Below are 25,583 nucleotides of genomic sequence, written 5' to 3' on the forward strand. Positions count from 1 at the left end.
ATGCCCAACATCGTGCTGTTCAGCGGCAGCTCCCACCACGACCTGTCCCAGCGGGTGGCCGACCGCCTGGGACTGGAGTTGGGCAAGGTGGTCACCAAGAAGTTCAGCAACCAGGAAACCAGGTGCGTGTGGCGTTGCGGGAGGTGTTCTTCCTCCCCAGGGGGAGACCCCTGTCCCTGGGTCCTGGTGGGGTTGCCTCCTGGCTGCTTCCAAAAGCATGGGCAGGTCAGGCTTCCAGCTGGCCACGTAGGAAAAAAAGGCAAAATGTCCTGTGTGACGTCCTCAATGTTTGCCATTTATTATTTTTTTATTTGTTTTTCTTCCTGGTGTTGCCTCTCTGTGCTGATTTGTCATCTTGGTTTTCTGACCCACCAACCTGATCTATTTGTTTTTAATTAATTTTTTTTTCTTTGTTTTGTTTTGTTTTTAGTTTGAGGTGACAGCTGTGTGTTTATGCCAGGAGGTGGTAAGGCTGAAACAACCTTCTAGGTGTATACTAGAAAGGGGGTAGTGGTGGGTACACCAGAGGTTCCCAGTGGGCACCAAGTTGAACATGAGCCTGCAATGTGCCCTTGCCCCCATAGGAAGGCAAAACAATATGCTTGGCTATGTTAGACAAAGTATCACCAGCAGGTCAAGGGAGGTGGTCCTCCCCCTCTACTCAGCTCTGGTGAGGCTGCACGTGGAGTAGTGTGTCCAGTTCTGGGCTCCCTGCTACAGGAGAGGCTTGGGCATAGCTGGAGGGAGTACAACACAGAGCTGCAAGGATGATGGAGGGACTGGAGCACCTCTTCTATGAGGAGAGGCTGAGAGAACTGGGGCTGTTCAGCCTGGAGAAGAGAAGGCTCAGGGGGTCTCATCCATGTCTATGAATACGTGAAGGGAAGGTGCAAAGAAGACAGATGGAGGCTTTGCTCAGTGGTGCCCAGTGCTAGGCCCAGAGGCACTGGGCACAAACTAGAGCCCAGGAGGCTCCCTCTGAGCACCAGGCAGCACTTCTGTGCTGTGTGGGTGATGGAGCACAGTCACAGGCTGCCCAGAGAGCCTGTGGGGTCTCCTCCTTCGAGATCTCCAAAAGCCACTTGGACGTGGACCTGGGCAGCCTGCTCAAGGTGTCTCTGCTTGAGCAGGGCTTAGAGCAGGTGAGCCCAGAGGTCGTTTCCAACTTGTGATTCTGTGACTAGGCTATTACCTGATTCTGAAATATAGGTTGCCAACTGTAAATAGCTGTCTAGTCTCTGAGATTATTGTATTTTTTTATTTTATTTTTTTTTTCTTTTCTGTTCTTGTTCTGAATCTCCCAAACAAGCATGTTTTCATGGCTTTCTTTGGAAGATTAATATGTTATAGTCTGAAGTTGCTCTCACAACGCTTTTTCTTCTGTTCAGTCTGCGTCTTTTGTATTCTCAATTTAATTGCTCTTGTTCTATTTACATGCAGAGACAGCATTTTAAACCCTCTGCCATTGCTGCTCATTCCACCTAATGTTTGCACACTCTTACTCTCTTCTATTCATTCCTGATTAAATGAAGGCTTAAATCTCAAGTCTTTCCAACCCCATAATCACTTTATTGCTCTTTGATCTCTTTTCTGCATGATAAAACTTAATGTGTATTTGGTTGCATGATTTTCTTGCTAACTTGTGCCTTAATTATTTTTTTTTTTTGCTTGCTCTCCAGAGACACTTATCTCTAGTTCTGCTGTTTGCTGTGTTTTAAGCAGAGAGTCTTGGATTTAGATCTCATACAAGGTAGAAATTTACCTGTGAAGTCTGCACATCTAGTTTGATGCAGCTAATTAAATTCCCAACTTCAGGATGGAATAATCTCTAGTCTATCATTCCACTTACTTTTCTTGGTGAGCAATATTGACCCCTGCCATTAAGTAAGTAGATAGTGGTGGCTGCAGATTGTCAGTGGTTTGGCTAATCTAGTAATGTCAGTTTATTTTTCTTAGGCAAGTTGGGATGTAGTGTGGTATAGGTATGAGGAAAGGATCTACTCTAGTATCTATTTCTGGTTGCTTCTGTTGCAACATTGCTAGGCTGACATGTTTTGCCCCCCCGTCCTTTTTTTTTTTTTTTTTTTTCTCAATAATTTAAATGCTTTCACACTTAAGGATTTAAGTGTTTATTTTTTGTATGACTTCATACTGAGATTCATACTTCTGAGATCCACACAAGCTGAAATGAAGCTGATGTTTCCCCTTGAGCATCTACAGTTGTAGCCACTATATAGTAAGTTCTAAGTGGGTAATCTTTTAGTATCCTTAGCAACTTAGTCCAGGACGTCAACCTTCCAGTTTTGTAGACTGACGTTCTTATTAAAAAATTCAGCAACACTAATGAGAGAATTCCTGAACACTATATTTAAAAGTAAACTATAGCTAAAGTTGATAAGATATTTATGCTGCAGTGATCTTTTCCATGTGGCTGTTCTTTTTAAAATCTGTCTCTATAGCAAAATTTCTTCCTGTGTATACAAGCAAAAACATGTTTCTTCCTATATAAAATAATCATGCAAAAGTTGCTCTGCAAGATTTATGGATAAATTCACTGACATTATGAAATACATTGCAGTATTGCAGAATACTTGTACCTAATAGTTCAGATACTCAGAGAACCTTAAACCTGCCAGTGGTGCTCGGACAGATCCCTGTGCAAATAGATAAGCTGGGGCCTGAGGGTCAACAAACTCTTGCTTTGTCAGATCTGTTAAGTTAGCAACTTGCAGAGAAGATTCATCTTTTGTTTAAAACTCAGTACTCTTATTTTTTACAGTCTCTTAAAAGTAAGTGTAAATTGCATGTATATTGACAAACATGTGCAGCCATGGGCTTAAATATTTGTCAAATGGCCTAACTGGAACCCCTTTAGTTGAAAATTGCATTTATTTGGCTTGCAGAATAGAGTGGAAGGGACAAGTTATTAAATAATTTGCTTTACACTTCAATTCAAATGGGCTTTTGGTTTCAATCCCAATCCTTAGCAGGCGCAAATGGTTTCTTGAAGAACTGTACTATACCCTGAGGTTAGCCAGGGAGCAGGACCACTACTAAAAAGAAAATGAAATGTAGGTTCTTAATTCCAGAAAACTTAAAATTGGAAACACTCCTCTTTGTCATTAGGCTAGGGTATCTGGCAATATCTCAGTTCTCATGTGATTTAGGCATTCAGCATTCTAGCAAGTTTGTAACTGAGAAATCTCATGTCTGTGCTAGAGGAAGTGGGAAAACTGCTGCTGAAATTGCCCCGCCCCACTTCTTCCCCCTGCCCCCCCCCCCCCCCCGTCAATTTCTTTCTTTTTTTTCCATCTAAACAATATGGAAATAGAATCATAGAATCATTCAGTATGGAGAAGACCTCTAAGATCATCTAGTCCAACCTTCCTTCAACATGGCACGGCCAGGCCCACCATTAATCCAAGTCACTAAGCACCACATCTACATGTGTTGTTTTTTTGTTTTTTTGTTTTTTTTTTTTTTGAAGACCTCCGGGGATGGTGACTCAACTATCATCCTGGGCAATACTTCACAGCCCTTTCAGTGAAGAAATTTTTCTTTATGTTCTGTCTCCCCAAACTACTGACACCAGGACCTTCACCCACTTGATCTGGTGGCTGGTACTACAGCCTGCAGGCCCACACTGCCAGCCTGACTCCAGTAGCTGGCACCAGGGCTGCTCGCGCACACAACGGTGCCACCAGTGAATGTTTTCCTTCAGCTGACCACCAAAGCAGCGAACCTTAACTAAAGCAGGAAGACAGCTCCTAAACATCTGGTCCTGGAAGATAACTCTGTTTAGTATTCAAAGTCTGTGTGTAAAGTACATGTGCTGGCCACAATGTCTTGGTAGGAACTTGGGTGACACCACCTTTCCTCACTTCACCAGTAAAGTGTTAGGGCTGCAGTGGGGGCTCGGTCAATTTATCTTCAGGTCCACACAACCAACTGTTGTCAGCACTGTTTGGAAGGCTGGAGGACGAGGACAGGAATGAAAGTCCTTAACCAGGCATGGCTGCTGCAGCTTCAGCAGTGTGACATGGTGTTTGACGGATGTGTAATAGAAGCACACATACATGCATGCACACCCACACTGATATTTTTTTTCACGAGGCTCTCTCTAAATATGCTGAGATGGCACTTGATGATAATTGATACATAATTAACTCACCGTGCAGGTATTTTTAGTGAATCAACTGATAAGGAAAAATTATCAGTGCATGTACATCACTTCTAAAATAAATATATTTTGTTACAGTATGTGGTATGTTTGCTCTTCTAAAGACTATTTTAATTCTGTATTTCAAATGCTTGTTATTTTCAAAATGGAGAAACTGGATTCAGAGATGACATTTTCTCACACTTATATCTCCCAGGAAAGAAGTTACTGTTTCCACCTGTTCCCATGAGCTTCCTGACTTCTTTTAGTCAGACTTACTGACTGAAGTGAGTCCTGTAAGTCTTTTTGACAGGTTCTGGAGGGGGCAATTGAAGTCCTGCCTGGCACGAGTGAATTTGGAGGCTGGCTATCTGCAGCTTCTTTTGGCTGCCATCTGGGATGTTTTTGAATCATCTGCTTAAGTGTATACAGTTCAGATTTTACAAAGGAAAATGTTGGCTGCACAGAGACATTGCCTGCTGTAAGGCAGGTCAAAATAAAATAAAAAAAATAAAACTGTTGTTGATATTTGGGCCATTTGTTTGCAAGTAAATAAACTTTAGTCAGAGATAGCAGTTTTGATCTTGGAAGTTAGGAGAAAATAGCTGATGCTTCTTCAGTGAATTTTTATAGAGATGAATGAACCTTTATTTTATACAAAATAGTATGATGAAAACAGTGTGTTCTATAAAGTAATTGATTAAAAAAAAAAAAAAAAAAAAAAAAAAACAAATCTAGAAACTTTTATACCAGTGCTACATATCAAAGATGCCCAATTCAAATGACTGAGGTCTATTTTCAACGCTGGACTGCAGTGTTTTCCTCCAACCTTTGTTGTCCACCAACCCTTTGGTGTCCTCCAACTCTTCTGCAGTTGTCTCATCTAAGACTTGACCTTGGTACTTTTCCTGTACCCTTGTTCCTTTGGCTTCTGCTGCTGCAGAGGCCACAAGCTGCATGACCCTCACTGACAAAGGTTATTACCCCTAATCATGGTGTAAGCAAACTCAGGTGATAAACTGCTCTTAAATCAGCTGAAGTTGGTAGGGTTTGGGACATTGTGGGATGTGAATTCTCTCTTCATATGGCCCAAACACTTAGCAAGTGGTTCACAACTGGGGTTGTCATGCTCAGCCTGGGGTGGCTGAGCTGGCTGGTTCCCTCACCATAGTAAACACGGTGAGCCTGGAGAAGTTGCTTTTACTAACATGAATGAAAAGGATAAGAAATGTTTCCAGAAACGTTCTGTGTTTATGTATGGAACTCAAGATACACTGAATATGGCCATTGATTGTATTGCTAATAGTGCCAAATCACATAAGGCCTAAAACTGCTTCAGAGCTTCTGGTTTAAGGCTTCCACTTTATTGACCTTGCTGTATACTCTGTTCTTCTTATAGATGCAAAACACATGAAATTCAAAATAAATAAATAAATTGCCTTGCCCATGCCTACCATTAGGAAAGGAGCAGTTGAAAATGAAAATCTGGCTGGGGACTGGTTTTAGAGCTGTCAAAGTGAGAAAGCCTAGACTTGAGGAGAGAACATGGGTTCCAGGAGATCTAGGATACAAGTAAACTTGTAATAAAAATGCCACAGATTTTTTTGTTTGTTTCCTATGGAGTTCTGGTTTTTAAATTATTGTGCGCAGCACAGGGGGTGGGAGTGAGCGGTAAAACTGCAAAAATGAGGAGAGGCTGGGAATCCCCATCCCCTGCCCCAGGTGGAATTTCAAATTATCTTCAGATTAAATAACTTGATTTTTAAATGCTAATTTCAAAGGGGATTTCAGCATTTAGGATTTTCCATATGATCTTGTCTGGTATGCTATGGGGGAGGAAAATCTCACTGCAGCTTGTACCAAAACCGGCCCAACTGAGCTAACCCCAGTGGAGCTCTTCAGTCCTGTAGTTGTTCTTAGCACCTAAAGGATTCAAGTTCTTCTCTTGGCTGTGCCCTATAGCATACCCTGCTAAATTCAGCTGATCCTAGTAACAGATCAAGCAGCTTTCATATCCCTTCAGGAGCAGAGGGTTAGGTGGAGGAATTTTATTTATTTATTTATTTTTTTAATCCCAGTACCTGCTTTTTTATATAACATCATGGCAGTTAAAATATTTGCCCAGTAAGTTGGAGGTCTTACGTTAAAGACTTTACTCTGCAAATTTGTTCCCAAAGGTAAGAGTTCAAACACACCCCTCTGCTTAGTACTTTCCATTGGCTGCTTTTTGATGATTTGCAAATTCAGCATGTGCATTTTTTGGATTGCTTCTGAGTTATTGATTCTTTTTGCACTCTGTATGAGGACTCTAGACCTCAAATTTTGGCGGCTTCTATGGGTATTAAAGATGCTTAAAGTACAGAGCTACTTTATCAGCACCTAAAGTCCTTGACAAATATTACGTCCTATAACTATTACTAGAATTTTATCTGTTATAATTTTTTGTAAGGTACATGGCACTCTTCATTTGCATGACTTGAACTGGATCCTAGCCATCGACTTGAATTATTTGCCATTTTAGTATGACTTTGCATGCTTATTTCCATGCTTCGCTGCAGCTTTTTTCTAAGTTAAGATAAAGAAATTTAAAATTCTCATTTCTATTAGTTCTGTTGGGAGTGTACGACAAATTTAGTATCATAAGGGGCTCAGCCTGCTCTTACCCCAGTTTTGAATTTTGCTTTGTGAATGTTTCAGACATTTAAATGTGTTTGTAATATAAGTGGTTCTTGAGGTTTATCCTTAACTTACGGTAGTTAGTCTAAGTTTCTACTTAGTAAATTGGACTTGGAATCAGTCTGTGCAAGGTGAAAGCAGATATCAACACTCAAACTCGTTTTCCGTTACGTCCTGTCTTATATGCATCCTCTCTGGCTAGCAGCTTGTGCTTGTGGATTCCAAGCAACTGGGTCAAAAAGTTAATTAATTTTGTGGGCTATTAATTTGTATAATTTTTTCTGTAAAATGCAATTAGGTGTTTTCAGGGCTTTTAATGTACAGGTTCTGTTGACTCTTCTTGAATGAGAAGTTTATTTAAACTGATTGTTACCAAATAGCTGAATTTGATTTAATTGCATAAAACAAACAAAGCTTGTAATCTTGAGGCAATAGCTTGTTCTTGTGTCCTTCCTCTGTCCTCACTGTCGAAAACTGTTTAAACAACAGCCCCAAGTTTATTGACTGTTAATTAGGTCATGGTATAGATAGCCTAAATGGAATTTAGTAGTGATGTTAATATGATAACTGGCATGAAGTAGTTTGCCTGCTGCTAGCTTAGTGTTTTTTAATAGATATTTGAGATGCAGTACTTCAGATATTTGGTACTCTATAGCATCTTATTGTTTGCCTGTTTGCATCTGAATGTGTTAAAAATTTTAAAGTACAGATAAGCAGCAGTGTATCTGGTCTGGTTGGATAAATCTACACAATATCCAACTTTGACAAGGTAGAAAGTGAGAGATACTAATCTATGGTGCATTCATCTCTAGTTGATTGGGAGAAGACTTGTGCAATAATTACGTTATGTTATTCTCTGACCCCTTTAATTAAGTTACTTCCAAGTGCTACACAAGTATTAATTTAAACTTGATTTATTTTAGCTTGCAAATACGTACTGTGTCCATGAGAAAATATATTTCTACATGGATATATATTCACGTTTCTGTGTGCTGAAAAGGTGAGCCATTCTGGCCTGAGAAGCATAACCAAAAATATCTGAAATGCACCAAGAGAGGAAGTAGCAGCAGTTTCATCTTCTAAGTTGTTTATAGGATGAAAAAGTTATTGCTGGCCCAAGGGCATAGAAAAGACAGTGGTTAATGGTGCTGGAAGCAGAACCACTTCAGGTCTGCTCTATCAACCAGATCTGTATTTATCTCAAAGTATATTCCCAGACCTTCTGAAACTTGTTATTTCTTAGTGGGGTGCTTAGAAATGACTGTTTTAAAGGAGCAAAACAATCCAGAGTGTTATAATTCAGTGTTCTTTGTGTATATGATGAACATTAAAATCCTATTTTTTTGGTCATTCAGCAAATTTTGTTCCTACTACATAATGTGTCTATAAAATCACTTTTTTTTTTTTTTTTTTGACAAGTACTAAAATCTTCCATTACCCTACTTTGTCACTGCAATAACATTCTCTGGTGAAAATTGGCAGTACTTTTTTTGTCTCTTTCTACTTTCTTCTCCTTTGTAATGATTCCTGTGATAATGTCAAGTACAAACGTGTAACTTCACAGTCTTGGGCTGAAAGAGCTGCCATAGAGCTTTTTGCATATGCTGGTGGTCGTCTCTGGACTTATTCCAAAGGTTTGGTATGACAGCAGTTGTCATTAAGTGGTTTTGTGCAAGGCCGAGTCAAGTGTTGATTATAATTTTTCAGAGTCCTTGTGATAATAACCATGAATCAACAGTGGTGAGTACGGCTGCATATGTAACCTAACGGGTTGATGCTTTACTTGGAGTTGACCAAAAAACAAGCTTGAAAAATATTTAGAGTTTGACAGACTTATTTTTAAACCCTTTTCTCTGAATAGCCCTATTGCTTTGACTAATAATTGGATAGGAAATTAACAGTTGTATAACCACAAAATTGTGTCTCTCCACCCTGATGAAAGACTCAAAAAGATTTGCTCGATTACTAATGAGCTATCTGAAGATGACACTGTCTCTGACTGCCTCTGTCCCCCCAGAGGTCCTAGTGCTAACTAGATACTTTGTTTTAATTTGGCAATAAGAAATCTACCTATTTCTTATTTGGCAATAAGAAATCCTGCTGGTGGTTAAAAACCTGCAGGAACTTACTGAACCACTCAAAAACTTACTTAATTAAGGAGAAAAATGAAGAAAGAATCTTTCTGTAACTTGTTCTGGGAATGGAAGAGGGGAGCTGAAAACATGGAGACACTCATTCTCTCTTCTGTGATTTTGGTGGTCTTTCTGATAGTATATAGGTAATGCAAAAAGGGAAGTACATTGATTTGAATAAAAACTGAGTAGAAGAGGGGGAGAATTCATCTGATCATGGAAAAACAGGGAGGTGAAAGAGATGTGTTAGAGTAATGAGGCTGAGACTAAATATAAGGATGAGAGACGAGGAAACAACTGGAGGGGGAAATGGATTAAACAAGGAGAGAGCTGCTACTAATACAAGGAGGAGTCAGAGTGCAACCAAAAGGGCAGGCTCATGTATGGGCATGAATAATAGGGCAGGCTCAAGTAGCCAGGAGGAAGTGATGGGCCAGAAATTAAATTTAGAGTTAATAAGGTTGCAAAATGAAGCACTCAGGTCACACTGGTGTGAAGGAAGGTTGCTTGTCTATTGCCTTGTGCATCTGGTTTACAATATTTTCTTTAATTGCATGATCACATATATATCTTCCACAAGATTCAGTCCTTCAGTACTCAGCATGGAACTGCACATTGCTCAATGAGGGAGAAACAAAATAATGGCTGCTTGTTAAATCAGCGCATTCTGTTCTCTATAATTTGATTTTGTTCTAGTTTGCACACCTTCAAAGGGACAAGCATTCTTTCTCTGACAGGTATTTTGTGGCAGTTTTCAGAATGTAACTAGTCAGACAGCACTCAACTATCATGATGGTAATAAATCAAATGTTTGCATGTCATTAAGAAGTTTTTAAGCAGTAAATTCCTTTCTGTGTTCTGCAGCTACAAAAAGCTAATCAGTCTTGCACAGCACTGTGGAAGCTGATAAACTAAAGCTGTTTGGACTATACTTGACTAGAACAAGCCTCACTGTTGAAGGACCCATCAAAAACTATTTTACCCACGTCTGAGCCATTTGGATGGTTTCTAGTTAGATTTTTTTGCTTATTTGTGTCTTGGGTAATGAGGCAACCTTTTAAATATGGGTCCAAGATACTTTAGCCTTTAATAATTTAGATTAATTTAATGCAGTATGGGTTCAAAAGGTCTGATTGCCTTATGTAGGAAGCTTGCTTTTGTATATTTTCTGTATATTTTGCATGCCTCCAGAAAAAAAAAAAAAAAGAAAAAAGAAGGTTAGTTTGCTGCTTTTCGGAGTAAGTTTTCGAGTGGCAGTTGTGAAAACTGAGAATGGCTCAACAGCAGATTTCTGTGGTATGAACAGTGATCAGTCCCAAAATTTGCCTTGAAATCTGTGGAAGAATAAAATAACTTAGATGCCATTGTAAGTACGTAAGCTCAATTAGAACAAATAGAGCAACTGGCACAACATGACAAATTTTGAGTCATGGGGAGCTGTTGATGAACAGGCCTCTTATCTTTTTTTCCTAAGATTTTCTTATTTTATCTTTTAACTATATTACTTAGATATCATGGTGCAAATTTTAACCAAAATTCTGTTTGGTTTTGTTGTGTTGTGTTTTTTTTTGGGGGGAGGGGAAGTGGTGGTGATACCTTTGCCTTCTAAAATGCAATATTTTCTTGAATTTATTAATGCCTTAATTATCATAGAAAATAATGGCACTTTTAATAGAAGTATTTTGATGCAGGTAGTATTTAATAAAAATACTACAAAGTTGGTTCTCTTTCTGTACTTATCTAGTTTATTCTTTAAATGACCATCTCCTTAGGAGATGGACACAATCTACACACAAGGACACAATCTACAAACTAAACCAATCAAAAAAGCAATACTAAACTTAATAACAATGTGTGCTGCATCTGTGCTACAGCCATAATTACATGTTGGTTTGTGCAGACCTTACAAAGGCTCTATGTAGGCTGAAGCAAATTTTACAGTGGCTTGTATTGAAATAGCCTTTGTATCAAGGGCACAGTTGTCCAAAACTCTATTTACCCATTGATTTTTTTATAAACCTATGATTTTTTTTGTTAAAACAAAAATGTTTTGTTTGTTCTTTAATAATGTTCTTCCTGTAATTCTAGTGATTAAGTGGCCATCTCCTGCTCTTTCAGTGTAGAGATTGGTGAAAGCGTGAGAGGAGAAGATGTGTATATTATCCAGAGTGGCTGTGGAGAAATAAATGACAACTTAATGGAACTGCTCATCATGATCAATGCTTGCAAGATTGCATCATCCTCCAGAGTGACTGCAGTAATTCCATGTTTTCCATATGCCAGGCAAGATAAGAAAGACAAGGTAGGTAAGAACTGTGTACTTTCTGAAGTCTTTTCTCAGATTTTTCCCTCAGAACTTTTTGAAGAGATTTGTAAGATTTGTTTCCCCCTATTTTTTATGATATAATTTAATATTTTATCATCTGCAAGTGAATGAATTAAGACAATACATGACTTTTTGCTTATGCTTTAATTGATTTGTTTTCAGTTCGAAAATTTAGGTACATCCTTTGTGTGTGGTATTTTGCAGAGTATTTAGTTAGAAAACCTCACCTTATGGGACTGTTTTTTCCTGCTTTTTCTATCCTTTTTATTCTCTGTATATTAAAAGGGTATGCCCTTCTAAATATCTTAATTAGTGCAATTGCATAGAATTAAATCCTAAATTTGAAGTGCAGTAACCATTGTGCAGGTGGGTTTTACCCTGTGTGTAGCCAAATAAAAGGAACTGATTAGATCTGCAATTTGTAAGAGTGATGAGTGAAAACACTATTTTATGCTGTAAAGCAAATCTAAATAAATAAATATATAAACTTTTTATTTATGTGGAATAACTTGGAATGTTAAATGATGCAGACCAAAAATTGTATAGAAATCCCAAAACACTTTTCTGATTTTAGTGTCTGTCCCTGAATTTGGTATGCAGTAACTGATGAATAATATACCAGTTCAACAAAAGCTGATAAGACAGTGACAAAGTCTGACTAGTGATATTTTTGATATTTTTGTAAAGTATTTCTTTGTTTCTTTCCACTATACACACAAGAAAACCTAATGTTACATAAATGCTATTTTCATCAAAACTAACTTGAAAGGAACTAACAAGAATAAATGTGAATTTAGCTTTTAAAATTGGATTGCAATGCTTGCCTTCTGGAAAATTTCCTCTCTGATACTTCCTATAAATGGTCTGCTCCTTCCTTTTCACTTTGGGTGTTGAGCAAAATCTTGAAATCTTTGTGGTGTTATTTTCATTCATCTATATAAAATGTAACAGGACTGACAAACAATGCAGAAAATAAATATTGATTGTATATTTTGCAAAATACGTAATTCTCAGCCTGTGATGGAAACACAAATTTTTAAGAACAAAATAAAATGAAAGAAAATTACTTTCTTTAACAAAAGACCTTTTTTAATTTGTTCTTTACCTGTAGGCTCCATACTAACGTTGTGCTTCCAAAAATTGAATTTGGAAGTTAGATAGTATCTCCCTGTTCTTCATATACATCTTTTGAAACTTCATTTTGCTGTGTTTCTGTACTTATTAATGCTCTCACTTGACTAGGAGAGCTGATTTTATTTATTTTTTAATCAAAAGAGCTAGGAAGGGAAATAAAAAAGACTTGGTTGAAAGGGAAGGAAAGCATCTTGGTATGTTTTTCTTTCCAAGTTCATATTGGATGGTTCTTCTGGACCATCATTCAAATTTTTGGTGTGGGAAAAGGATGAGCATGTCCCAGGTTTTCCATGCATCTAGGTAATTCCTTGTTGGAGTATCCAAAATCCATGTGGCAGGCTTTCAAGAGACACTTAAACTGTACAATGTAGTGGCTCAGTATGCTGCTTAGGAACATGTCTTTTTGAAATGCCATTTCAAGATATGTAGAACAGGAAAGTAGAGCACTAATAGAGGTTTTGAGCATTAATCCAGACAGTTTTTTGGGCATTAGCGAGTTCTCCCGCAATTTTCTTTCTTTCCGCTCTTTTTTTTAAACCTCTGTTTTGCAATTGAGAAAATGTTTGTCATCTTTGGAAATTAACCTTGGTAGTTAACCTCCGTGTTGCACAGTAAGCTATAATACAGCTGTCGACATTGGGCAGCTTATTGACCGGGTGATCCTTCCTCTCACTGGTGGATTGCATCACATCACTTGGTCTTTGACCCATGTTGAGTGCACAAGGTTTGTGTGCTGCCTGAAGTGTTGGTTCACTGGTGTCAGTCATTTTCTTACTATGGTTATAGGCAGATTTTCTTCTCTCTGACCCAAGATATTGCTGTAGCTTGCTTGATGAAGCCTTATAATCTTCACTATCTGGATGCTGACTTGTGATTTAAGTTGTTGACTTTAATCCATAAAGGACTAAATAGAATGAGTCCTTGCTGTTTGAAATACCACTGTGTTCTTCATGCATCTGTTTCAGTTATGATCACTGAGAACACTGAAAATATCCTTAATTTATTCTTTTTTAATTTAAGTAAAGAAAGGGCCCCTGTGGTAAAACACCGTATTCTGAGCAAGGCCTGTGTAATCTACTTTGGAAATTTTAGCGTAAAACCTGGACTAGCTTTAAATGAGATTGCCTTGCTGGAATTTTTGCTGATAGCTTTGGTTATGTAGAGATCTGTGCAAGTTTTCTTTCATATACAGACAAAGAAACAGAGGTTTAAAAAAAAAGGGGGGGGGAGGGTGACAGTGAAGGGGGGAGGTGGAGAAAAGGAAAAAAAACTTGCCCAGAATCACAGAAACATTGATAAATTGATTTAAACATGAACAAGTATTGCCATAAACTAGAACACTTCTGATACACAAGCTAGATAATTTAAAATTAGCTCAGGTGTATCTGTGTTTAGGCTATGGTTGCATTTAGGCATCCTCTAATTATGTTAACCTTCAAAGCCATGGGCAAGATACATCTATATAGGATGCTGCAGAGATGCCTTTGAGATGTTAGAAGTATAGGTGAGTTTGGTGTTCTACAGCTCACGTAACTTTGTTTTTTTGATTTGTAGAAGGGGGCCGTGGAGCGTTGGGTAGGTATCTTTTTTTTTTTTTTTTTTTTTTTTTTTTAAATCTAACGCTATGCATTTCCATTAACATGGCCTTAAAGGGTGAAACTTACTGGGTTACATTATATATAACTGGGAACATTTTCAGTTTCACTTCTCAATTTCAGTTGTGTTTCGCCTGGGCCATGACAGTAACGTTCTAGAATAATTTGCTAACAGAAAACTCCTAGCTTCTAGTTAAAATCTGTCTGGACGTTTAAGATAATGGCTGTCGACTTCTGAAGCTTCAAAGCCTATCTCATTTTAAAAATGACAAATTTAGGTAATAAATTAGTGAATGTGCAGTATCCATACACTTCACAACTGGCTTTCTTGGAAGTGAAAGTTCCAGTTATAAATCTTGGGGATTTCTTGGATTTTGTTTTGTTTTGGTTTTGTTTGTTTGTTTGTTTTTGTTTAGTATGCATGTGATGCATTTTGAGCAAGACAATGTAATAAGATGCTTAAAGGCAATAGAACATTAATCTTAATGGACTCCTTTTACTTTCCTCTGCCTAGTTATTCTTGTGAGGTTGTTTTTATTAGCTTTGTGGATTCCTCCTCTGTCCCTGGTAATTTGCAAAATTGCAAATAACTTTGTAACACATCATAAAGGAAGAAATCATTCATATAACTGTTGCTATAAGTGAGCGGGGAATTTGCTTAGGAACTAAAAACTTGATTTTTTTTACAATTTATTTTCTGTACATAATTTAATGTTGTGTTTCACACTAATAATTCTGAAACTAACCTCAAACTGTATCAAAGAATGGAACAATGAATATAGTGAATCTTTTTTGTGTTCTTACCTCTCCCATCTGAAGCAAGCATCACAAACTCTCCAAGATATAAAGAAGATGTTCAGTTCTCATCTACCTTTGTCATTCAAGTTTCTGAATAATGAGGCCAGGTTATCTGAGGTTCTCATGAGCACACCTATTTTGGTTTTTAAAATAAGCATCAATCTGTATCATATTGTAGCACAAAACTTTTTATATTTTCTTGGTAAGAAATCAAACCTTAAATCCTTCTGAACGTGTCATGAGATGTGTGCTTTTTCTTTTAATGCACAATTTTATGTAGAGGAAACTGTCAGATAGCCGCAAATTTCATTTGCCTTAATCTCCTGTTAGCCCATTCTTGAGAAACAGGTATTGGTGTCTGGCTATCTTTCCCTCCAAGACTCTTTTGTCCACCAACATGTAGGCAATCTGTGATGTGCATGCCTACTAAAACAAGTTTTCTAGTGGTAAAACCTTCAAGTTCTTCCTTCTGGGAAGTCAGCCTGCAAGGCCAGCAGCTGAAAGAAGTACCAACTGGTAACGTATACATTAGTACTTGGTGCAGGAATTTTTATTGTTGTTTTGTGATGATGATACTCGTGGTATTGATACATGAGAGAAGCTAACTGGTATTCTTATTGAACAGAAATGGACAAAACAAGAGAAATTCAGTATGCTAGTTGGCATGGAAATGGCAAATCATGTTCTGGGAAGAATGTAATTTGTCTCGAACTGCTAGGCTGCACTGGTTACTCTTTTCTACCAGAAGGAGTGGTCCTGGCTAGAAAACTTCTCTCCCCCTCTCTTTAATTTTAGCTTCCTCATCTGTCTGCCATGGGTTCAGACAAACACCAGTGAGTGGCATGAGGGAATTGAGGAAGGCATGGGACAAGCAAGGGAGCAAACTTCTATTTTCAACATTGTCTGTTAGTCCAGCTCTGCTGTAGCACCAAACTAGGAGCTGATAAGATAACATGGTGGTAGAGTCAAAAAAGTTAGAAACTAAACCTTTGTTGTAATAGATGTTGCTGGAGATTTGAGAATATTGTGAAGCCCAGCTTAGAAATGTAAATTTGAACTGAAGTGATCAGGAACTTGAATGGCATGAACCAAAACTTTGCTGGTAATGGTAAAAATAACAAAAAAGTTTTGGCTAATGTGGTCCTAACAGAATCCTTACAGAACTGAACTTCAATGAGGAGAAGCATAGTCCTCATTAAGTGGAAAGTCATCATCACTAAAGCTCTAGTGATTGCAAACTCTTACGGAAGCTCTATGCATCTTAATTGCAGGGATTGAGGGAAGTACTATCTGCTATATGTATCTTCACTGTATCTTAGACTAAGCGGGGACAATGTTTTTGTACAACACAATAGAGTAAAGTGGTTTTCTAAATGAAGTATTTTAGTAATGGTGATGACAATCTTACCCAAGTCATAAGAAATAATGTAGTGTCTTGGTTTCTGTTCTGGAAGTATATTGTTAATCCACAGGTTAAAATAGGCAAGTGCTGAGTTTCCACCTAAATTAAGAGAAGTTTTGAGGAAAACACTAGCTCCTTGAGGCTAAATGAGGCTGATTTCTTTGTTAAAGATATGTAGCAGGAGAGAATACCTTGCCAGCAAAAAAACAGCCTCATAGGTGACACCTCTGAATTACATTTCTGTTTTCATTCTAACAAAGTTAGTGCTAGTTACTACCCATGTTTAAAGATTGGTACAAAGAAAACAAGAGGTTTTGCTTAATATGTCCGTTCCTGACAGAGTTCTTTATGTCAATATAGCTTTTTTCAGAGCTAAAAAGTCTGAAAGAACTTTGGAGTTGACAAAAAAAAAAAAAAAAAAGGTATCTTCCAGCCATGATTTTCCATATTTTCTTTGTTACTGTTTGTTCTTCATGCTTGTCAACTTAAAAAAGCTCTTAACATTAGCATTAACTTTACTGATTAGATTTTTTTTTTTGTTCTTTCCAACCACTCTCCCCCCACCTGCCTTTTTTCCTTCATTACCCTACCCCTTTTGGTAGTTTTAGATTCCTAATTGCATCCAATAATTAGGCCCAAATTAGCAAAAAAAAGAATAAATAAATAGACTGGGGCCTTCTGCTTCTGCCTACATGGGTCTGTTACAGAATTTACTGTATCATGAAGAATTAATGATCTTAACTTTGTTGTAAAGCAGTTTTTTTGTTTTGTTTTATTTTCAAAAGTTGTGTTCCCTGCACTTTCATTGTTCATATTTGGTTATCTAAAAATATATATATATTTTTGAACACAATAGTTGCCTAAGAGTTGGATGTTGACATATGGATAGTGTCTTAGAGAATTGGAGATTGTCTGCCTGTTTCTGTGCTATGGCAAAACTAGTCAAAGTTTAAAATAGAGGAGCTGGAAAACTATATCCTCAATTTTATCTGTTTGTTGGTCAAATTAGTATAAGGCATTATAAAGCAGACTGTGCAAACTGATTTAGAGCTCCTAATTTTTTTTCTGTTTTTTCAAAGCCCTAGTGGCTAGATTAGCTACTGACAAGCTAGTTTGGCTGGTTTGGAGCTCTTCTTAACTAGATTCTAACTATGCTAAAGGAAAATAAAGTTGCTAATTATCTGATTTCCTGTATCTTTTAAAAAATTGTTCTTTATTTCTCAGAGTCGTGCTCCAATCTCTGCAAAACTTGTTGCCAACATGCTGTCAGTTGCAGGGGCTGACCACATCATCACTATGGACCTGCATGCTTCTCAGATCCAGGTAACTATAAGTTCTTTCCAACTGTGTCTGGGGGCTCTACTTAATTAAGAAGAAAGGCTAATATTACTTCAGTTTTTTTTGTGTTTTTTTTTTTTTTTTTTTTTTGGTTTTGTTTTTTTTTTTTCTCATTGTTTTTGCTTTGTTCAGAAGTGCAGTTCTCAGGGTTCAGAAGAAGTTTTGATCATCTCAAAACTTTGATGATCATTTTGATGATCTCTGTTTCTAATTAAACCTGCCTTTTGAAAGAGACCAGATCTTATGGAGTGATTTTGCAGGCAGTATGAATGCCCATACGTCAATCTCTTCAGTGGAACTTTCCAAGTCTAGTATAAGAGCTCCCAGAATATACAATGTACTGTTCTGGGAGAAGCTCTCTTACTCTTGCACTGATCTTATTATTGTAGTGCCCTACACAGAGTTTTGTTGATACAGTGCTGAGGACAATATTCACTTAAGAGAAGTGGAGATATGGGCTTCCAGCCTCTAGCTGACTTTACTGCTGAAGCTGCAAATCACAGTTCTGTTGTCTCAGTTGCAGAGCAGGTATTGTTTGTCATTCTAACACGTAAAACTTTTCAAGATACCCTTTTTTCCCCCCTTCTGGCATTCTGTTTAATCAGAACTTCAATTAGGTTAGATGGCTGTCATGCAAATAAAAACCAGTTGCATTTATGGTCCAACAGGGATTTGATGTTAAAAGCTGCACAAAAAGAACAGTTCCTTTTTGTCTGCTGCTCAATTACTGCTAACTTGAATCTTCCACATATTGAAATACTACTCTTCATGTCAAGCAGTTGAAATTTATGGAAGTTAAATATTCCTCACTGAATTTTTTGAGAGCTTTTCACATGCATGAATTTATATAGGTGCCTAAAGGTGGTCTACATTTCAAATTTACAATAATTAAAGAGAAATTTTTCTTCATTTTGCTGCTCTTGAAAGAAATTGCAGAGGGCAGAATTAGGCCAGTGTAAAATACTAACTAAAGCCCTACCATACATGAAAGACAAAAGCTTGATTCTTTCTGTGTATCTTCATCCCAGGCAGGGTATAAATGTGTATTCATGGAATTGTTTTTCTCTTTTGAAATAGGGTTTCTTTGACATTCCAGTAGATAACTTGTACGCAGAACCTGCGGTGCTGCAGTGGATTAAAGAAAACATTTTGGAGTGGAAAAACTGTATCATAGTTTCCCCTGATGCAGGTGGTGCAAAAAGGTACTATACAAGACTAATATTATTAGCATTCCACATAGTTTGTGATTAATGGTCTTGTCATCTTTTTTGCTATGTGACCTGTGCAATATACAGAGTACATCATTGGTGAATTCAGCTGCATTGTAAAAACAGAATGATGTGCATGCTTGAAAACATCCAGGAGCTTTCTGTGCTCTACAGAAAATCTTTTTCTCTCTCCCTGGACTCAGCCTCATTAGCTGAGTGCCTCTGTGGGAGGGAAGAGAGTTTTTCTGCTGCTTGCTTCTTTAGTCCAGTTGCTGCGCCTATTCCTGCTTCATTCTGGAATTGCCTAAGTTTCCCTTCTTTGTTAAGCACATGGTCTATCCCCACTGTAGCTGCTGGCATTTAGGTAAGAGTTTGCTTAAGACACATTAAGTCACTTTTTTCTTTAAATTATTGCATTCAGGCTGTAAACCTACTGACCCCAAGTTACATACTGTGAATATTGTAAAAAAAACCAAACAAACAAACAAAAAAAACTTTTGTTTTGGGTAGCAAAAGATGAAAATAGAAAAATTAGTTCATCAGAGCGTTTCTTCATTTACAGCTTATAAGGCTATCTTCTAGCAAGACTTTTATCTGCTATCTGTTGAGTAAAAACTAATGCAAAAGTTCAAAAGCATGCCACCTGTAAGGTGGTAAAATATGCTGTTGAAGCAAAATGCTTATTTTCAAGGTATTGGTCATGCTGCTGCTAGAAGCTGAATGGGAACAAAGACAAATAAGAATCCTGTAAGCCCAAAGTCATTTCAGTGCTTGGAAAATAATTTAGAGAAAACAGAAAGAATACCATGGTATGATTTTGCTCGAAGTCCTTCGATCTGTTGTGAATGTTCGTGTTCTAACAATTAATAGGGAAATAAGACTGAGTAGAACTGGGGAGATATTCCTCTTTGGATTACTCAAGTTAAAGATGTGAAGAATTTAAACTATAGAAAACATTCTAACATGCAGATGACTCAGTCAATTAAATTTCTCTGTTGCCATCTGAATATTGTTGTTGTCACAAAAATATAATACATATGTATAAAAAAGTGTATTTTTATTTATAACAAAATACAGTCTTTGAAGACAACGTTTTTTCCCCCTAGAAAATATTTGTATATTTTCGAGTTGGTGATGAAGAGTTTACTTTCGATATCTTTCTGTTGTAATGCAACCAACTTAAGTCCCTGCTGAAGTAGGGGAAGATGTTGCACTCAATAAATTCAGATTCTCCTTCACTTCTTTTAGTAAAAGGTAAAGGTGATGGTTTGGCTTTTCTATTCAAAACATGCAGGCCTTCAAAATAATGCTCGAGTTAATGAAAACTGATCAGAATGTGAAGAAAGTTTGTCTTAAAATTTAAATCTGGAAGTATTAAAGAAATATGTTTGTGCATTCCTTTAAAGCATCTTTCTTTTTTATTTCTCACTATTTACTTGCAGTTTTTCCAGTTTATTAATTTTTTTTTGACTGCAGTAGGTCATGCAAATTCTATTGATATCTCAGAGCCTCTGAGACAGTGAGATGTGCTATGAAATTACTGTGTTGTTCACAAAAAAAATGCCAAACCATGTGGCTTTTTGTTTATCATTCAGTTGTTTGTTACTGCTTTTCAACAATTTATTCATATTTAAGTGGTAAAGAAACAAAGCTCTATTTTCTATTAAATGTTGCATTCTAAAAATAGTCTACAAGAGATGGACTACAAGGCTGTGCCAGCATAATAAAACATAGTATTGTGTATTCCTGTTTTTTGTTTTGTTTTGTTTTTTGGTTTGTTTTTATTTCTTTATTTTTTTATTTTATTTATTTTTTTTCTGTGTTGTTATACCTACCAGTTCTGGTATATTAAAAAATCTGAAGAAAACAGGCAGAGGTCTGGAACAAATTGTTTGTTATAGGACATTTGGCCACCAGAGGTCACCCTGAACAATTTTGAAAGGTCTTTGTTAAGCCAATGTATTGCTAAGAGAATTGCTGATGAAGTAAACTACTTGATTACTAGTCGAGTACTGCTAAAAATTATTAATCACTATTAACTTTGTTTTTCTGTTGGTTTTGTTTCACATTCCAGGAATGGTATTTTCAGTTAGGACGCTGAAGTGCTTAGAATTAGGGCCACCTTAGGATATGTATTGTAGGAGCTTAATAAAAACTTGCGAATAGCTGAAATTTCAAAGACAGATGTTTAATGCCAGATAACCAAAGCCAATTTAGAAAACAGTTTTCTGGTGTATAGTTTAAGATGCTCTGGTTGTACTTATTAACAATGAATTAAGGTCGTTTCTAACTTGTCTCGTTATTTAGAGTTTGTGCCACATTAACTTAAAAGCAAGGGAACTTGCAAACTATGTTTACAGAGCCATCCTTATGTATTTAGCTTTTCTTTCTTTCAAAATAGTTTTCTAAATGTTTTGTATTTCTTCCTGTCACCTAGGGTTACTTCAATTGCTGACAGGCTGAATGTGGAATTTGCTCTCATTCACAAGGAAAGAAAGAAGGCAAATGAAGTGGACAGAATGGTCTTGGTTGGTGATGTGAAAGACAGAGTAGCAATTCTTGTTGATGATATGGCTGACACGTGTGGCACAATATGTCACGCAGCAGATAAGTAAGTATTACGGTGAACTGGCCTGATGCTTCATTGTGCTGTAACCTGCAGAACAGCAGATGAACAGAGATGTTGCATACCTATAACTCCACCTGAGCTCTGTGGAGTGAGGTCACTGATTCTTGACTTACCATCCTGTGAACAAGCTGTGGCCTTCCTTAGAACATGGAATTGAGATAAGATTTACAGAAGTATATAATCTGGATTTAGAAAAAAGGACAGAATAAAGGAAATGTCATATATCCCTTCAGCCAGGGACTTGGGCTATCTATTATTTTATTTTTTTTTTTTCACTACCGAGACAGAAATGTCAGAAAATCATTCTTTACTTAAAAACTTATCATGGAGCCTTTACTAGCTTTACTAGCTTTGGTATTAGGAAGTATTTTCTTCCAGTGCTCAGTGCAGGTTTAATATTAATCGTCAATGTACATCTTCAATATAAAGCTGCTTATCCTTTTCATCATGGGAGATGAGAATAGTTTTTTTCATCTTTTGTCTAGAAGGTAGTTGAAGATTGTATTCATCTAAATAATTAAACTATTCCCATTTCTTCAGTCTTTCCACATGGTTTCTAGACCTCTGCTCTGTTGCTGATGCCCTAAGGACTCTTCTCAATTCTTAAAAGGGTCCAATTCTTGAAATGTATCATGTGAAAATAGACCTAATAACTAAACTCAGTCTGTAGCAATGCTAAGTAGGAAGGATTACTCTAAGATTTTCAGGCTGGCTTTATGCTGGTACATCCCAGGGTACTAGTAAGTTGTTGTTGTTGTGTTTTTTTGTTTTGTTTTGTTTTGTGTTTTTTTTTTTTGTTTGTTTGTTTTTTGTTTGTTTGTTTGTTTGTTTTTCCTACAGAAGTTGGCATTATTGTCTACACTTAACTTTGGTACTGTGTGTAACCTTATTTTTTAAAATTTGCTTACTCATGAAATTATTATTTTTTCCTGTTGCTGTAACTTTACAACTCAAAACTAGAATTCCTCTCATACATTTTAAATCTCTCTTGATAAAATTGGAAAAATGGACTGAAATTAACATTAAAAACAAATATTAGGCATTAACAGGTGGGCAATACTAGACTGAAGTGCTCCTGCCTTTCTGCTCATATCCCAACACATGCTGCCAGCTTTGGTTTGGGAGGTTTGAGATTTTTAATTTTTGATCCGATGATCTTGCATTTTGATTTGGTTTATAGCAAAGCCCACCCCCACATAATTATATACAGTGCATATTGGAAGAGGGAAGGAGCTGCTGAGAAACAAAACATGGGAATGTTTTAAATTGTTGCTGCTGAACATTTACTGTAGTGTTGCCACCCTTGGATGTAATCCGTTATAAAGCATTTATAAGGGTCCCAGTTAAGAGCATTTTGACTTTAAATTCCTGTAAAGAATAGTCTTACATCCAGGATAGGTCCATGTGGTACTTCCTAACTGTGTCTTTCATGTTATGTAATAGGGTGAAGCTTAACTGAGCTAGATGTTGCTGTTAGCAGTTTGAAGTGAAGATCTTCCCACAAGATTGCAGTCTTCAGTTGCAGGCTTGCTGTTTGCTTCTAGGTGATCAGGATGTCAAAAATTCTTGGAAGGCATTCATGTAGTATTCTGTTTCTTTTTCACTTTGATGAAAATTTGATGGAATTTTGCAAAGAGATGTTGTACAGTTGTTTGCTATCCTCACACTAATGTTCATCAGACCTAAAAGCATGCTTGTAGGCTGCCCACTTCACAGATCAAAATCATGAATTGCCTAGCCAATAATTCTTGACAGTCGAGCCTTAGCAAAAAGGAGGCCTTTATTTATTTTGTTTTAGAAGTAGGACTTCCTTATTTACCTATAATAGATTTTTATAGAGGAAATTGTAAAACTATGAGAAACCTCCAATGTATCTGCACTGTTCACTAGAAGGATGCTTTTGATTGTGTGATATGGCCTTATATCATGTTCTTGTCATGAAGTAGTAGTGCTTTTCATTATTGACAAGCCTAGATGAGATGCGCTTTGTGATTACTCAAACTTGCATATCCAGCAGATGAACTAAGAAATTTATTTCCAGATATAGCACATCAACTTGAACTTGCTTATGTTGCCTTCTTAGTACACACTCACCTTGTTGTAGTGCATCATCCCTGCTGATCCCCAAAGAGATCAGCATCCTTTTATGCTGGTGAATGGTGAATTGTTCAAAATGAGATGATGTTTCTGTTTTCTTGTCTTTTTTTTCTTGTCTTTTTTTTTTTTTTTTTTTTTTTTTGCCATCTTACTGTTTTCATTCTATGATCTGATAACATATCAACTGTTGAGGTCCTCCATCTGTTCTAGCTGCATTTGTAGTCTTGCATAGCTGAGTATCTGGAGGCAAAGAGGCCAATCAAAGCTAAATTTGATTCTGACTCATGCACAAGTTGTTTTAGTTCTTTCATTGGTACAGGTTTTCTCTCCTGTGCTGCATCGTTTCACTGTGCAATCAGCAGCATTTCATCCCACAAGCTTGCAGTAAGCTAGGCTTTAAATCATTAAATATTTTTTGTTCTCCATAGCTTTGTCCGAACAGATTTGTTTGAATTGCAAAAAAATTGAAATTGAAAAAAAAAAAAATCGAAAATAAAGGTGTATGATAATGGAGGCACAACAGAGTTGTGGATACTGCTATCTAACCTGTTTCATTTCTGCCTGATTGAGGTAGAATATACCAACAGAATTTTCATCATATTTTTTCTGCTGATGTGATCAAAAGTGTAAGATTTTTGTTTAGTATCACTGCTACTGATAAGAACTTTATTTAAGTTATTTAGCAGTTATTTTTGGTGAGACTTAGAAGTCATACAACCTGAAAAAACTCTAAGTTCTCTAAATTATTTTGTAGTTATCTGTATCTTCCTGTACCTTTTAGAAGGAATTTGTGTATAAAATGTATTTTATACAGATTTGTACCTTTCATCATCTATAGCTAAGTATTTAAACATGCATCACAGAATACTTACTTTCTGTTCTACAGATTGGTATCTGCTGGAGCCACCAAAGTATATGCTATTCTTACTCATGGCATCTTTTCTGGTCCTGCTATTTCTCGGATTAATAATGCAGCATTTGAGGCTGTTGTGGTAACTAATACAATTCCCCAAGAAGAGAAAATGAAACACTGCCCCAAAATTCAGGTACTGTGGTGTTTTTGTGATTTGTTTAAAATCTGGATTTATTTATTTATTTATTTATTTACTATTCTCTGATGCTAGAATTTGTGCCTTGCGATGAAAACAATATTCTCAGATACATTGTGTAGCTTTATCATTTGCAGAACATCTGCTAAATCATGCTGAAGAGCCATTTTAAGGGGATTCAGATAGCATAATAGAGTATAAAAATATTTGGTACTGCAACAGATTGAGTTTCTTGACTGAAAGAGTAGCAAATGTAAAAAACTGTCTTTTTTATCATTATTAATCAATCAGTATTTGCATATAGGAACTCTAGGTTATTGTGGATGCCATAGAAATTTTAGGCTTCTTCATTTTGTTTGAAAATACACTAATGAAAAATCCCAAGATAACAATAACATATATATATTTGCTTTCAAAAGCAAACTGAAAAAGCAAAGCTGGTTTATCTCAGCAACTTCTATGTGAGATTGTTCTGTAAAGTCATGTCTTTTTCCTTAGTGCAGAGAAGAGGAAAGTATAAAATAATGCTTTTTTAACGTTAAATTTTAATTATTTTTTTTTTTTATTATTCAATATATTTTGTACTTATTGAAACTAGGCAAACATTCAAAAGATATACTTTATTAAACTGTATGTGTGTGAGGCGGACACTGCCATCTGATGGCTAGAACAGTTTATTTTCATGGCCTGTTTCCAGATCTTCATCAGTATGCCTGTGCAGAAATCAGTGTTTTCTTACTTAATTTTTGAGTATGTTCTTTATATTAGTCCTATTCTCATACACAGGTTAATTACCTAATGCTTTGATGTTATTTTACTTCCTAGAGCAGGTAAGAGCAGAATAGTAAATTGAATGTTTGCATACAGGTTGTGTGTTTCTAAACTGCATAGTTTGTTTTCGTTGGAATCCTTTAAAAATTACCTCCTTGATTTTTTTTTTCTTTCAGTTTATTGACATTTCCATGATCCTGGCTGAGGCAATTCGAAGAACACACAATGGTGAATCTGTATCTTACCTGTTCAGCCATGTCCCCTTGTAA

At 36.7% G+C, this 25,583-nt stretch overlaps 1 protein-coding gene across 4 annotated transcripts; it reads left to right on the forward strand.

Annotated features, from left to right (window-relative positions):
- PRPS2 (phosphoribosyl pyrophosphate synthetase 2) lies at positions 1-25,583 on the forward strand (the record flags this gene model as incomplete). Of its 4 annotated transcripts, XM_084302265.1 has the most annotated exons (8): positions 1-122; positions 11,086-11,269; positions 13,982-14,002; positions 17,447-17,545; positions 18,638-18,762; positions 21,206-21,379; positions 24,381-24,540; positions 25,491-25,583. In XM_084302265.1, 8 exons carry the CDS (start codon positions 1-3, stop codon positions 25,581-25,583), a joined length of 978 nt encoding a protein of 325 aa, XP_084158391.1. The 4 variants fall into 4 exon arrangements, with proteins under 4 accessions (XP_084158391.1, XP_084158392.1, XP_084158393.1 ...); XM_084302266.1 differs by lacking the exon at positions 13,982-14,002 and having other exon boundaries at positions 11,086-11,284; XM_084302267.1 differs by lacking the exon at positions 13,982-14,002 and having other exon boundaries at positions 11,086-11,278.

This window comes from Netta rufina (assembly GCF_964035555.1).
Source record: "Netta rufina genome assembly, chromosome: 1".
Taxonomy (NCBI): Eukaryota; Metazoa; Chordata; class Aves; order Anseriformes; family Anatidae; genus Netta; species Netta rufina.